At 62.4% G+C, this 11,454-nt stretch overlaps 1 protein-coding gene and 1 long non-coding RNA gene across 3 annotated transcripts in view; one reads left to right on the top strand and one right to left on the bottom strand.

Annotated features, from left to right (window-relative positions):
* The first annotated feature begins 4,434 nt into the window (after window positions 1-4,434).
* The window catches only part of SYT2 (synaptotagmin 2), a 7,425-nt gene continuing 405 nt past the window's right edge, over window positions 4,435-11,454 (top strand). Inside the window, exons 1-7 of the mRNA XM_025044267.1 lie at window positions 4,435-4,929; window positions 5,656-5,819; window positions 6,755-6,874; window positions 7,183-7,350; window positions 7,643-7,810; window positions 8,914-9,031; window positions 9,766-9,899. Coding sequence (XP_024900035.1) covers window positions 4,752-4,929; window positions 5,656-5,819; window positions 6,755-6,874; window positions 7,183-7,350; window positions 7,643-7,810; window positions 8,914-9,031; window positions 9,766-9,899 — 1,050 coding nt within the window. The 5' untranslated portion in view covers window positions 4,435-4,751. The remainder of the gene's footprint in view (window positions 4,930-5,655; window positions 5,820-6,754; window positions 6,875-7,182; window positions 7,351-7,642; window positions 7,811-8,913; window positions 9,032-9,765; window positions 9,900-11,454) is intronic.
* LOC112476963 lies at window positions 5,231-11,448 on the bottom strand. 2 transcript variants are annotated; one of them, XR_003045262.1, is made up of 3 exons: window positions 8,166-11,448; window positions 7,652-7,786; window positions 5,231-7,266 (listed from the first exon to the last, which is right to left on the bottom strand). It is a non-coding gene; the product is annotated as an uncharacterized LOC112476963 (long non-coding RNA). The 2 variants fall into 2 exon arrangements; XR_003045261.1 differs by having other exon boundaries at window positions 5,231-7,786.

The following is an 11,454-nucleotide window of genomic DNA, read 5'->3' as shown; positions in this document are numbered from 1 at the left end:
GGTCACCATGGCCCCGTGTCCTCGAGGCGGGTGGGCAGCCCTGAGGCTCCTTCCCGCACTCACCCTGTGCGAGGGCCATGCTGTCGCCCAGCAGCGAATCCCAGGTGGACTTCCGGGGCCTCGGTCACTGCCCAGTGTGTGAACGGGCCAGGGCCGAGCAGGTGGAGGTGGCCCTGGCCTGGGGACCGCCTGTGACCACCAGGCCCCTGCCGTCCCTGGAGCATCACGGTGGGATGAAGACTCAGACCCGCGGGGCTGTCCTGGGGACCTCGGATCCCATCCGGGCCACCACCATGTTCCCCCCAGTCCTGCCTGTGACGTCCCTCCCAGTCTCCGAGCCGCGGAACTGCCTGGCTTGCGGCGAGTCCGCCCTGTGCCACCGCTGAGGCTCGCGCGTGGCGGGAGCGCCGGCCGCCGGCCAGCTCGCAGCTCTGCCTGCTCCACAGGCTCGCGTCGCTCTTGGCTGAGGTGTGACTTGGAGTCACGAGGTGTGTGCAAACATGGCACGCCCCCAGAGGGCCCCGTGTCCCCACCCTCACCGTCAGGACTCCCTGCCGACCCTCTGAAGGTTGCCATTCCCATCTCTGGTCCCTTCTGCCACACTCTCCCCAGGTGACTGTCCTCCCAGCCCCTGCCACCTTGTGCCAACGGCTCCCAGAGCCACAGCCCAGCAGCCCCCTCCCGGCCACACCCACTGCTTCAGCTGGGCCACCCGTGGTGCGTCTGGGCGCCTGTGTCTCTGCACCCTGAGCCTGTCATCTACAGAAGGGAGTGGTGGCTGGAGTGGGCAGCTGCACTCTGCTCCCCGCTTGGAGGGACTGTCAGACCCCCACCCAAGAGCTTGGGAACTAGAACAAAGGGAGCTCAGTGGCCATAGCCTGAGGGGCCACCACGCTGAGTGTCAAGGGCAGGTGGAGGGAAGGCTTGTCAGTGAGTGGGCACAGGCAGCGGAGAGCCTGGGACAGTGGACAGCCCAGAGGGGGACCCGGCCCAGGTTTGGGCCTCAGAAGGGCTGGGGGCGTTTGTCAGGAAGGCTGCCGGCTTCTGCCCATGGGAGCTGCCGTGTGCCCCCTGCGACCCAGCCCAGCGCCCTGGGAAGGGACGTGGGCATCATGTCATGCTATGCCCACACTGTTCCCGGGCCCCGGGAGCCTCTGAGCAGGTCCCACCCTCATCCTCACTTCACAGGGAGAGAAGCCACCTGCCCAAGCTCACGTGGCCACCAGGGCCGAGCCGAAGCAACGCCAGGCCATCTGACCTGGGGCCAGGCACTCACTCACATGCGCCCTCCCTGTGCTTCACCTGGCCGCATCCGGCTTCACCTGGCTCCTTCTCCTCAGGGACACAGCCTCGTAGGCTGGACCCATGCAGAAGTCCACACTGGGACTTTACAATTTGGAGCCTCCCTGAGTCCCCTCCGTCCTCCCGCCTGTTAGCATCCTGACACAGCCGTCCTCCCATTTTTGGCACGGGCATCTGTCCCTCCCCCAGGCCAGGGGAGGACATCCACTTCTTTGGGGAATGTAATTGTGCCCCCGGGACCCACACGACCCACTTAAGTTCCTGGAGACCACGGCCTGTCAGAGGCACTGGCGGTAATGAGCATCTCACATGCTCCTGGGAGACTAGGCGGCTCGCCCTCTGTCTGCAGCTGACACAGTGATGCCGCCGAGACCCGCCTGCCTCCCGGGGCCGCACGGGGACACCTGCATTCTGCAGTCCCCGTCTGGTCTCAGACCCAGCCCTCGTGCTGCTCATACTTGGATGAAGGTCTCCAGGCGTCTCAGGAACCACGTCTGAAAGCTGAGGGCAGCTGGGAGGCCAAAGCCACTTTGCAAAGGGTGGAGAGAAGGCAGAGGGCCCAGCTCCAAACCTCATGGCCCTTTGGAGGCCGAGGGTCCCGTCCCCAGACAGAGGGGCAAGAGGTGACAGTAATGTTGCAGTGGTCCCTTCCACGCCCAAGACCCTGTGGCTCTGAAAGGTGACTCGTGCTGGAGTCTGTCTTCCTTATTAGCCGAGGACAGGGCCTTTAGATGTCACTCTGATCCTAGACGTGTGGTGTGGCCTGGACCCCAATTCTCTCTCCCCAGGCCGCCTCATTGACCCACATGTGGCCATATGACACACATGCACACCCACCATTCATGCATGGTACCCACACACACGGTGTTTCTGTATGCACATGCAAACACATGATGCACACAGGCACACATGCACTCATATTGCATGTGTTCACACATGGCACAGGTGCATGCACACTCGCACACGTGCAAACACATGATGCACTCACGTTGCACATGTTCACACGTGCACATACACATGGCACATGCGTGCACCTGCACACACTGATCTTTGCCCGGCCTCCCGCCACGCTCCTTCCCAGCCGCGTCGTGGGCTCCGCCTGAGTGTGTGGACGGCCTGTCCTTGGTGCTGACACCAGTTTGTGGGTGCGTTCTGCATCACTCGGCCAAAGGGGCCTCAGTCTGCCCCCAGCCTCCTCCTTTCCAGGGTCTGAGACTGACTCCGGCCTGGGCCAGTGACTAGCTGTGTGGAGTAGCCCTCGTCCAAGCCGGGGCGGGGGCTGGGGTGTCTCAGGTGCCTCTGACTTTTCTCATAGTGACTGAGGCACCTGCCACCCAGCCCAGCTCTGCTCCTCCCTCCCAACCACACCTGTGCACTCACACACACGTTGTGCACACGTGCACACGCACGCTCACGTTGACAGGCCCTTGCTTTCAGCCAAATCCCCAGCCTCTGGCCTGGGCAGGGCAGCGCTCCACAGAGCTGGTGCATTCAAAGCTTGTAACATTCAGTCAAGAAGAAGATGCATCGATTTTTAATGTTCTTTAGCTCAAAATGAAGATGTGCATCTGGCGTGAAGGCTGACTTCTCATGTGGCAGAGCAGCGGCCCATCAATCGCGTCACATAAACACTGCTGAGCCTCAGAGTTCGCTTCCCCCGTGTGCTCCCCAGCCTCTGCTCAGTGCGACCAGGACCCCGTGGTCCTACCCTCAAGCCTCACGCTCACAGCTCGTACACACCCAGGTCCTCCGAGGCCCTGTGACACTCTGGGGGCAGACTCCCAGGCCCAACTGTGCATCCCCACTTCCCATGACCTACAGCAGGCACCTCGATGCTTGCTGGTCCCCAAGCTTCCATGTGTCCCCACTCAGTCACCTATCCAGGTTGCTCAGGCACCTGGTGCCAGCCCAGGAAGACCCTGTGTGCATGTGGGGGACCCTGCAGGTGCTGGGTGGGGGGACTCGGCGAGCAGGCGAGGGGCAGAGGGGCCCTTGTCTGCTGGGCTCTGGTGGAGTGCGCTGTACCTCAGGGCTCACACCGTCTCCTGTTGCTGGGGCCCTGCGGCTGCGGCGGAGGGGAGGGCCCAGGGTCACACGCGGTGCTGAGCGGTAGCAGACCCCACCCGGCCACCGGGCTCTGCAGGCCCACTTCACTCCCACCCACCGCTTCAGCCCCTGTGGGGAGCCTCCCCGAAATCTCTGACCTTTTCCAGTGTGGCCACTGGCCACCTGCATCAGAGCGAACGGCCCACTGAGCTGGGTGGGGCTGGGGACCTGCATCTTAACACCTCCCCAGGGGTCTCCCGGGGCAGCCTCCCAGGCTCCTCCGTCCACAGGCCTGACCCCTGCACGCAGCCTTCTCTGCCCAGCGGTGCCATTCCTGCCCAGGTGGCTCTGAGCCAACAGGCGCTCACTCTGTCCTGCGGTCTCTGAGCACCGGGTCGTTTGTCATCTGCAGCCCTTGCAGCTGCTGATTCTCCAGGGCTGCACCCCGAGCTTTTGGGGAGGGAAGTGGGGGCAGCCGTCCAGCCCCGACGACTTGCTGTTCTGGCATCGTCTCTGCTCAGACGCAGGTGCCCTGCTCCCTAAGTGGGGCACTGGACGGGGGCCCAGGGTCTTCGACTCTGCTCCCAGCGCTGCCACCAGCAGCTTGTGCTGTGTGGCCTTGGACAAGTCGCTACACCTCTCTGGGCCTCTTCTTCCCACAGGAGCCTTGGGAACTGGTGGCACGTTGTCAGCATCTCTGTTTCCTTAGCTTCTGGTGGGACGAAAAACACCCAAAGAGGGGTGTGGAAGTCTGTCTCCTTCTAGACACCCCGGCACTGTGCAAGTGGCTGGTGAGACCACAGACGTGGGCTAGAGAGCGTGGGTGACCAGAGACAGCCTCTGACCTGCCCAGTTCTTACCGTGAGCTTGCTGTGCACCTACTACGTGCTAGTCCAAAGGCCCTGAATTCAAGGGTCTTAAATCCTACTAACAGGAGACAAGTGAAAGACACAACATGCACAGTGTCGGTGATCTGTGCTGTGGAGAGAGTTGAGTGGGGGCTGGGGAGGAGGTGCTGAGGGACCTCGGGGCTGCCGTTAAGTTCGGCGGTGACAAGGACCTCGCCGAGCAGGAGCGGGAGCGGCGTGGAGGTCTGCGGGGACAGCGTTTTAGGCAAGGGAAGGGCAGGTGCCCGTGTGTGTGTGTGTGTGCGCGTGTGTGTGTTTACACGGACGCACGCACGTGCAGGAGGCAGCAGAGGAACAGGCGGGGACACGCAGGCTGTGCAGGGATGTCCGTGATGGAATGAGGAGCCTGTGGTTTGTTTCGACAACAGGCCCTCTGCCTGCTGGGCCGAGACATGGTGGGTGACGCACTGGGAGGGCAGGAGCCCCTCCCCACCCAGATCCCCAGGGTGCTCATTCGCCCTTCCCTTCTCATTCACAGCTGTCCCCAGTGCCACCATGAGGAACATCTTCAAGAGGAACCAGGAGCCCATGGTGGCTCCTGCCACCACCACGGCCACGATGCCGGTCGGGCCTGCGGACAATTCCACCGAGAGTGGGGGCGCCGGGGAGACCAAGGAGGACATGTTCGCGGAGCTGAAGGAGAAGTTCTTCAATGAGATGAGCAAGATCCCCTGTGAGTGCCCCTGTGGCTGGCGAGGAGGCCGGAGCTAGGGAGGGCCTAGTGGGCGGGGCCTAGTGGGCGGGGCTGAGGGGCAGCGCTGCGACAGGATTGGCTGGATTGTTTCCTAATGTTCGGGTTCCAGGCTGGATTATTTGGGGAGGCAAGAATGAGGGCGTGTGGACTGGCGTGATGAGGGGAGCAAGGGGTTTATGTGCCCCAACCTCCAAGGGGACAACGTTCTTGTAAAATCTAGAAAACTCGAAAGGTAAAGCCAAAATAAGATGAAAAATGATGAAACAAATCACTACTCACGTTCTCCAGTCACACTTGGAAACTACTTTATTTTGGAAGATGGAAAATAAATGTCCCCTTGCTTACTCACTTCCCAGAGGCCCTGCGGAGGAGCAGCCCTAGGGCGAGAGAGGGGCTTTGGGGACCACGGGGAGCCACCCAGGGCCAGCCCCCAGGAGACTGAGCATGGGGTGGGCCTCGGGGTCCTCCCACCCGTCTGACAGGGCCCTCCCATCTCCTGGCTGCTGCCATTCCTCGGGCAGGTGCATCCTCAGGCAGCTAAGGGCAGAGCCAGGTGTTAATGATGAAAGGCGCGTCAAGCATCTCACCTGCAGATGCGCAGTGAGCGTGGGACTAGATACGGGGCGTGGGCGCTGGAGGCCGCAGACCCCGCACGCGCGGGGCTGCGAGGCAGGCGGCGCTGACCCGGCCTTCCCCGCGGGGCAGTGCCGCCCTGGGCGCTGGTCGCCATCGCCGTGGTCGCCGGCCTGCTGCTGCTCACCTGCTGCTTCTGCGTCTGCAAGAAATGCTGCTGCAAGAAGAAGAAGAAGAAGGAGAAAGCCAAGGGCGCGAAGAACGCCATGAGCATGAAGGACATGAAAGGGGCACAGGTAGGGTGACGGGGCTCCCGCCTCGAGCGGCCCTGCAGCCCGCCCCCGAGGCCACGACGGGCCCCCCACTGGGACAAAACCTGGGAAAGAGCGCCCCAGGAGGCCACACGGGGCCTGGAGACCACCTCTGGCTGGGGCGGGCGGGGCCCGGCGGGCGTCCCTAGGCCGGTCAAATTGGGTTTGCTTACTGGTCCTTCGTCCTTAGGGCTGCTCAGCCCAGAAGGCCCTAGTTCCCTTTTTCGAGCTGACAGAGACTTCTGGCTTCACTTTCTCAGCTGGGGTGACTGGGAAGAATCTTTTGCTCAAGGAATCAACACGGGGGAGGATGGAGGGAAGTGCCTGATCTCAGGAAGTCAGCCGGGGAGCAAAGTGGCCTTTGTGTGCTTGTGTGTGAGCTGGTGTGTGGAGGGGCTTCGGGAACGCCCTGGGCCTGGCCCAGCCCGGCCCAGCCCCGCCCGGCCCCGCCGAGCAGCTGCGACTTCCCCGACTTCCCCGACTTCCCGGCTGGTCTCAGCGGCTGGGTCTGTTCTTATGGCACTTTCCTCCTCCTCCTGCCTGCGTGGACTTGCCGCTCCCTGCCGCCCGGATGCCCACCTGGACGCCCTCCGGTAGGTCTTGCCCAGGGTGGGAGAGGCCTGAGCTGGGAGAGGCATTGGGGAGGGGCCGACAAGGGAAGCACCCCCATCCCCCCGAGCTGCTGTGGGGCGCTTGGCACAGCGCCTGGCCTCCCTGCACTGGGCCTCGCAGGGGCGGCACACCTTAGCGCAGAGCTGGGGCTCTGAGGGGCTGTGAGTACCCCGGATAGCACCACGCCTCCTATACCCAGTGCTGAGCCAGGGTCTGCACAGGGGGCTGGCTTCCCGTTGTCCCTGTGCAAAGCTAGGCTGCTCTGTTCTTCTGGTAACGTGTCCCTTCTCCCCACAGCCCCCCGCCAGGACGATGACGATGCAGAAACGGGTCTGACTGAGGGCGAGGGGGACGGAGAAGAGGAGAAGGAGCCTGAGAACCTGGGCAAGCTGCAGTTCTCCCTGGACTATGACTTTCAGGCTAACCAGGTGTGCGGGGCTGGGCTGGAGGGTGAGGTGGGCAGGCTGGGAACCTCACGGCCTGTGCGGGCATCCGGGCCGCACAGGTGCCCAGCTGGCTCTCGGGAAGGGCCCCTGGCTAGCTCCGCTGTAGACCTGCCCGCCAACTGGGCAAACCTGTCGCCCTCTCAACTTCAGTGTCCCCAATTCTTGGGGGTGGAGATGGGGCCCAGTCTCTCACTAGCACCAGCCTGCCCTCCCCTCGCAGCTGCCTGCTGCCAGGGCTGGTCCAGGCACATCCAGCCCTGAGATGCCAGTTCTGCTCACTCTCTCTCTAGCTGACCGTTGGCGTCCTGCAGGCTGCCGAACTGCCCGCCCTGGACATGGGCGGCACCTCTGACCCTTACGTCAAAGTCTTCCTCCTTCCAGACAAGAAGAAGAAATACGAGACCAAAGTCCATCGGAAGACACTGAACCCTGCCTTCAACGAAACCTTCACCTTCAAGGTGACAAGGGCTGGATGTCGGTGCCGGGTGCCTCCTGACCCGTTACCAGGTCCCAGCTGCAGGCCTTTCCTTGGTCCTTGGCTGCAGCTGAGGTCCGGGAGGCAGTTCCGTTGGGGACAGTGGCCACATGTGAGACTCCGCCCAGGCCCCTGGAGGACCAGGATTCCCCACCCTGTGCTCTGCTCCCCAGGTTCAGGGGACTTGTGTCTCTACAGACTGGCCAGGAGTCCCGCAGGCCAGAGCTCTGCCCACAGCACCCCTAGCTGCCCTCTCTGCCCCTCTGTGCCTGCAGGTGCCATACCAGGAGCTGGGGGGCAAAACCCTGGTGATGGCCATCTACGACTTCGACCGCTTCTCCAAACACGACATCATCGGGGAGGTGAAGGTGCCCATGAACACCGTGGACCTGGGCCAGCCCGTCGAGGAGTGGCGGGACCTGCAGGGCGGGGAGAAGGAGGAGGTGAGGGCAGAGACCGGGCATGATGGCGCTGGGGCCGAGCTTCTGGGTCGCATTAGGGTCTGGCTGTGTGGCCCTGGGCTCCTCGCCTAATGTCCTTGGACCTGGGTGTTCTCCTTCATTCTCTGCAGTGGGGATGACATCTGTGTAAAGCTCATGTCTCGTAGGTGCGTGGCATCTGGTGGGTGCTCAAGGAAACAACATGCTCACTCTATTACTCCGAAACTTCTGTCATTTAGAGCCAGTGAGTCCGGGCTCTGCCTCAGTTTACCCACAAGGGGAGCCCACGTTTGTTCTAAAAGACTCTCAGCATTGGGGCGTGTCCCTCTAGCAACGGCCACAGCGTTCACTCACTTACCAAATACTTAGCAAGCACTCTCCGTGGACCCAAACACGCCGTTTGTCTCGGCCGAGCTCCTGTAGTGTGCTGGGCATAGTCCCTGGTAGTGATGCAGGGGCAAGAAGAGACGCTTGAGACATCTTTCCTCACCCGAGGGTTTGCGTGTGTTGAGGAAGGGCCCACACCCAGGGCCCGACGGGGGTGAGGTGGCCCATCTCTGAGCTGTGACTGCGGCGGGTGTCGGCAGCGGTCTTGGGAGCCAGGAGCCTTGGCTCCTCCACTCCCCCTGGCCCTGTGCCCAGTTGTCATGGGACTCTGAGCACGTCCTCTCCCCCCAAACCTGTCTCTCGCTGGTCACAAGGAACCTTCGCACTGTCTGCATGAAAGAGTTGCAGGGACAGCGACATAAGAGATGCAAAGTGCTTTAAAAACCACACATCGCTCTGCAAGAGGAATGGCCAGCAGGAGGGAGCTGGCTCAGTGGGAGGAGGAATTGGAGGAAGCCTCCCGAGATACTCCATCTCCAGGGCCCTTGGACATGAGCCCTGATGCCACCTGGTCACCCTGAGGGGCTGTGTTGGGCAGCGGCAGGAGGTCACGGGGTCAGCCACTGAGACGCCTGCTCAGCCATCAGATTGTGGGGCCTGGGGATGGAGGGAGCTGGGCTCACACCACTGCCTTGCTAGTCTCAGGAAGACTGGTCGTCCTTGCTAGAGAAAGTGGGATGGCTGACATGACTCCAGGTCCCTTCTCTCTCTCTGGACAGCCAGAGAAGCTGGGGGACATCTGCACCTCCCTGCGCTATGTGCCCACGGCCGGGAAGCTCACGGTCTGCATCCTGGAGGCCAAGAACCTGAAGAAGATGGACGTGGGCGGCCTCTCAGGTACGTGCAGAGCTTCTGGCTGCCACTGGGTGGCAGCAGCGAGTCAGTCTCTGCTGGAGCTCCAGCACGCACACCCAGCATGCACACCCACCGGGAGGGGTCTCCCAACAGCTGCGGGTCCTGGGGGCAGGACCAGGTAGCAGAAGTCTAGTTGCTGACTCCCACTTTCTCTGAGGGCTCCCTGACCCTCTGAACTGCCTTCCCGTGCTCCCCTTCCAGGCCCTGGGCGCCACCGGAGAAAGGACCCCTCAGATGAGTCAGTAACCTAGGATTCTCCTGTCAGGGAAGCATAGGCAGTGGACGGGGCTCGCCATCTGTGGTGCCACCAAAATCTGTGACGCTTCTCCAGGACAGGCTCTGGGGCTCTGCTGTGGAAGGGGGCTGGAGGAGGGGAGTGCTCTGGGTGGGGCTGGCCCGCAGCACAGGTGGGATGTTCCGGTGGTGGCATGGCCAATCACCGCACCTTCCCGAGCAGCAGCTGGTGCTTGGGCTTGACTAGCAGGTCCAGCTGCCAGCCCTGTCCCTAACCCATGGTGTGGCCTTGGCAGATCATGTCCTTTCTGTGGGCTTTGGTTTTTCGTCTGCAAGGTCAGGGATGGCAGGTGGAGGTCGTCCTTAGCAGTCCTCCGCCCTGCCTGGGACAGACATCGTCAAGCCGCCCTCACTCTTCTGGACTCAGTGGCCACGGGCGGGTGGGGCTGACCGGACCTCTGGGCCGCGCCTCTCCCGTGCAGACCCCTATGTGAAGATCCACCTGCTGCAGAGCGGCAAGAGGCTCAAGAAGAAGAAGACGACGGTGAAGAAGAAGACTCTGAACCCCTACTTCAACGAGTCCTTCAGCTTCGAGGTCCCCTTCGAGCAGATCCAGGTGCTGGGCGGGGCTGGCGGGCCAACACATGGGGACAGAGCCACTTTGCCCATTGGGGGGCCTCCAGGGGAGGCGAGTGTGGCCAGTGGTCCTTTGGGGCGGGGAGGGGGAATGGGATTCGGAGCTGCTGAGGAGGTGGGCTGGCTGCCTCCTTGGTCCCGCCTGGGCCATCTCCGCCCTGTTCTGCTGCCCAGGTCTGTACCCAGCTCCTCTGACCCCTTCCTCTCTCCTCCTCCCCTCCCTCCCACCAGCCAGTCCTCTACGTGTTGGGGGTGAGGCCTGTTTCCCACCACTTCCGGCATGAGCGGGTCTGACCCTGGCAGGACAGGAGACCCCCAGCATCTGGGCTGCAATGGGGGGCTTGGAGTCTTGGTCGCTCCTTCTTTGTAAGGAGCTGTCCCTCATCACCCCCGCCCTCTCCAGGGGGGCCGGGGGCAAGGGTGCTAAGGTGACCCTCAGAGTTCGTGTCGTCATTTGTGGAGAATTCTTCAAGGGAACGGAGGCAGCTCAGCGATGTCAGACCCAGGGAAGTTCTCATTTTGGGGAACTTAAGACTGTTCTGGCCCAGGAATCTCAGATGTGACGTGTCCCGAACCAGCACAGTGCCCTCCTCTATTCCCCTGCAGCCAAACCTGCTCCATCCGAATTCTCTGATTTCAATGAGTGGCCCCGCCACCTACCCAGATGCCCGAGCCGGACACCTGGGCGTCACCTTAGAGCCCCTGCCCCTCTGCATTCTCCTTTGCCCCACACGCTTTGCTGAGCGTTTCCTAAGTGCCAGGAACTTGCTGGACGCCAGAGACACAAATGGGTAATAGACACGGCCCCTGGTCTCAAGGAGCTGACAGTCAGGACAGAGGGGTGTAACAGACCACTGGGACAAGGATGTGAAGACTGTGAACAGTGCAGGGGAGGCTTGGTCCCAGAGGATGAGTCTGAGCTGGCTGGGTTGGGTGGGAGAAGGGCACTGAAGGTCCCTCAGGCAACCCAGCTGGCCACCAAGTCCCCTGAGTCTCCCCTGGACGCCTCTCCAATCCGGCCGGCACTTTCTTCCCACTGCCACGGCCTGGGCTCAGGTACCGACACCTGCCCTCCCAGACCGCTGTCCCCCTGCCATCGTCCCGTCCCTCCTCCAGTGCCTCCTCCACCCCGCGCCAGGTTCTGCACCAAAATGCCCAGGCTGCCGTCTCGCCAAGGCTGCGGGGGCTCCCTGCTGCTTGCCGAGAGGATAAAAGTTGTGCTCCTTGGCTGACCCCAGGCCCTGCCAACCCCATTCCTGCCTCTGCCTCACACTGGACCTCACACTCTGAACTCCACCTGTTTCCCTGACACCAAATGCACTCACGTCTCCGTACGGCCCCCCGGGCTGATCTTCCTCCCTGGGACCCTCTTCTCTCTTTCCGGCCTGGAGAAACCCTCAGTCTTCACCTCCAAGCTCATAGTCGCCTCCTCCGCGAAGCCTTCTCGATTCCTCCCGAGTTCCCCTAGTATCTCGTGCTCACCTCCCTGCGTAACGCCCTAGCTTTGCTTTAGGCGTCGGCGCCTGTGTCTGCTG

This window comes from Pteropus alecto, unplaced genomic scaffold, assembly GCF_000325575.1.
Source record: "Pteropus alecto unplaced genomic scaffold, ASM32557v1 scaffold563, whole genome shotgun sequence".
Lineage (NCBI taxonomy): Eukaryota > Metazoa > Chordata > Mammalia > Chiroptera > Pteropodidae > Pteropus > Pteropus alecto.
Note: the sequence above shows the minus strand (reverse complement) of the source record. Positions and strands in the feature narration are given on the sequence as shown.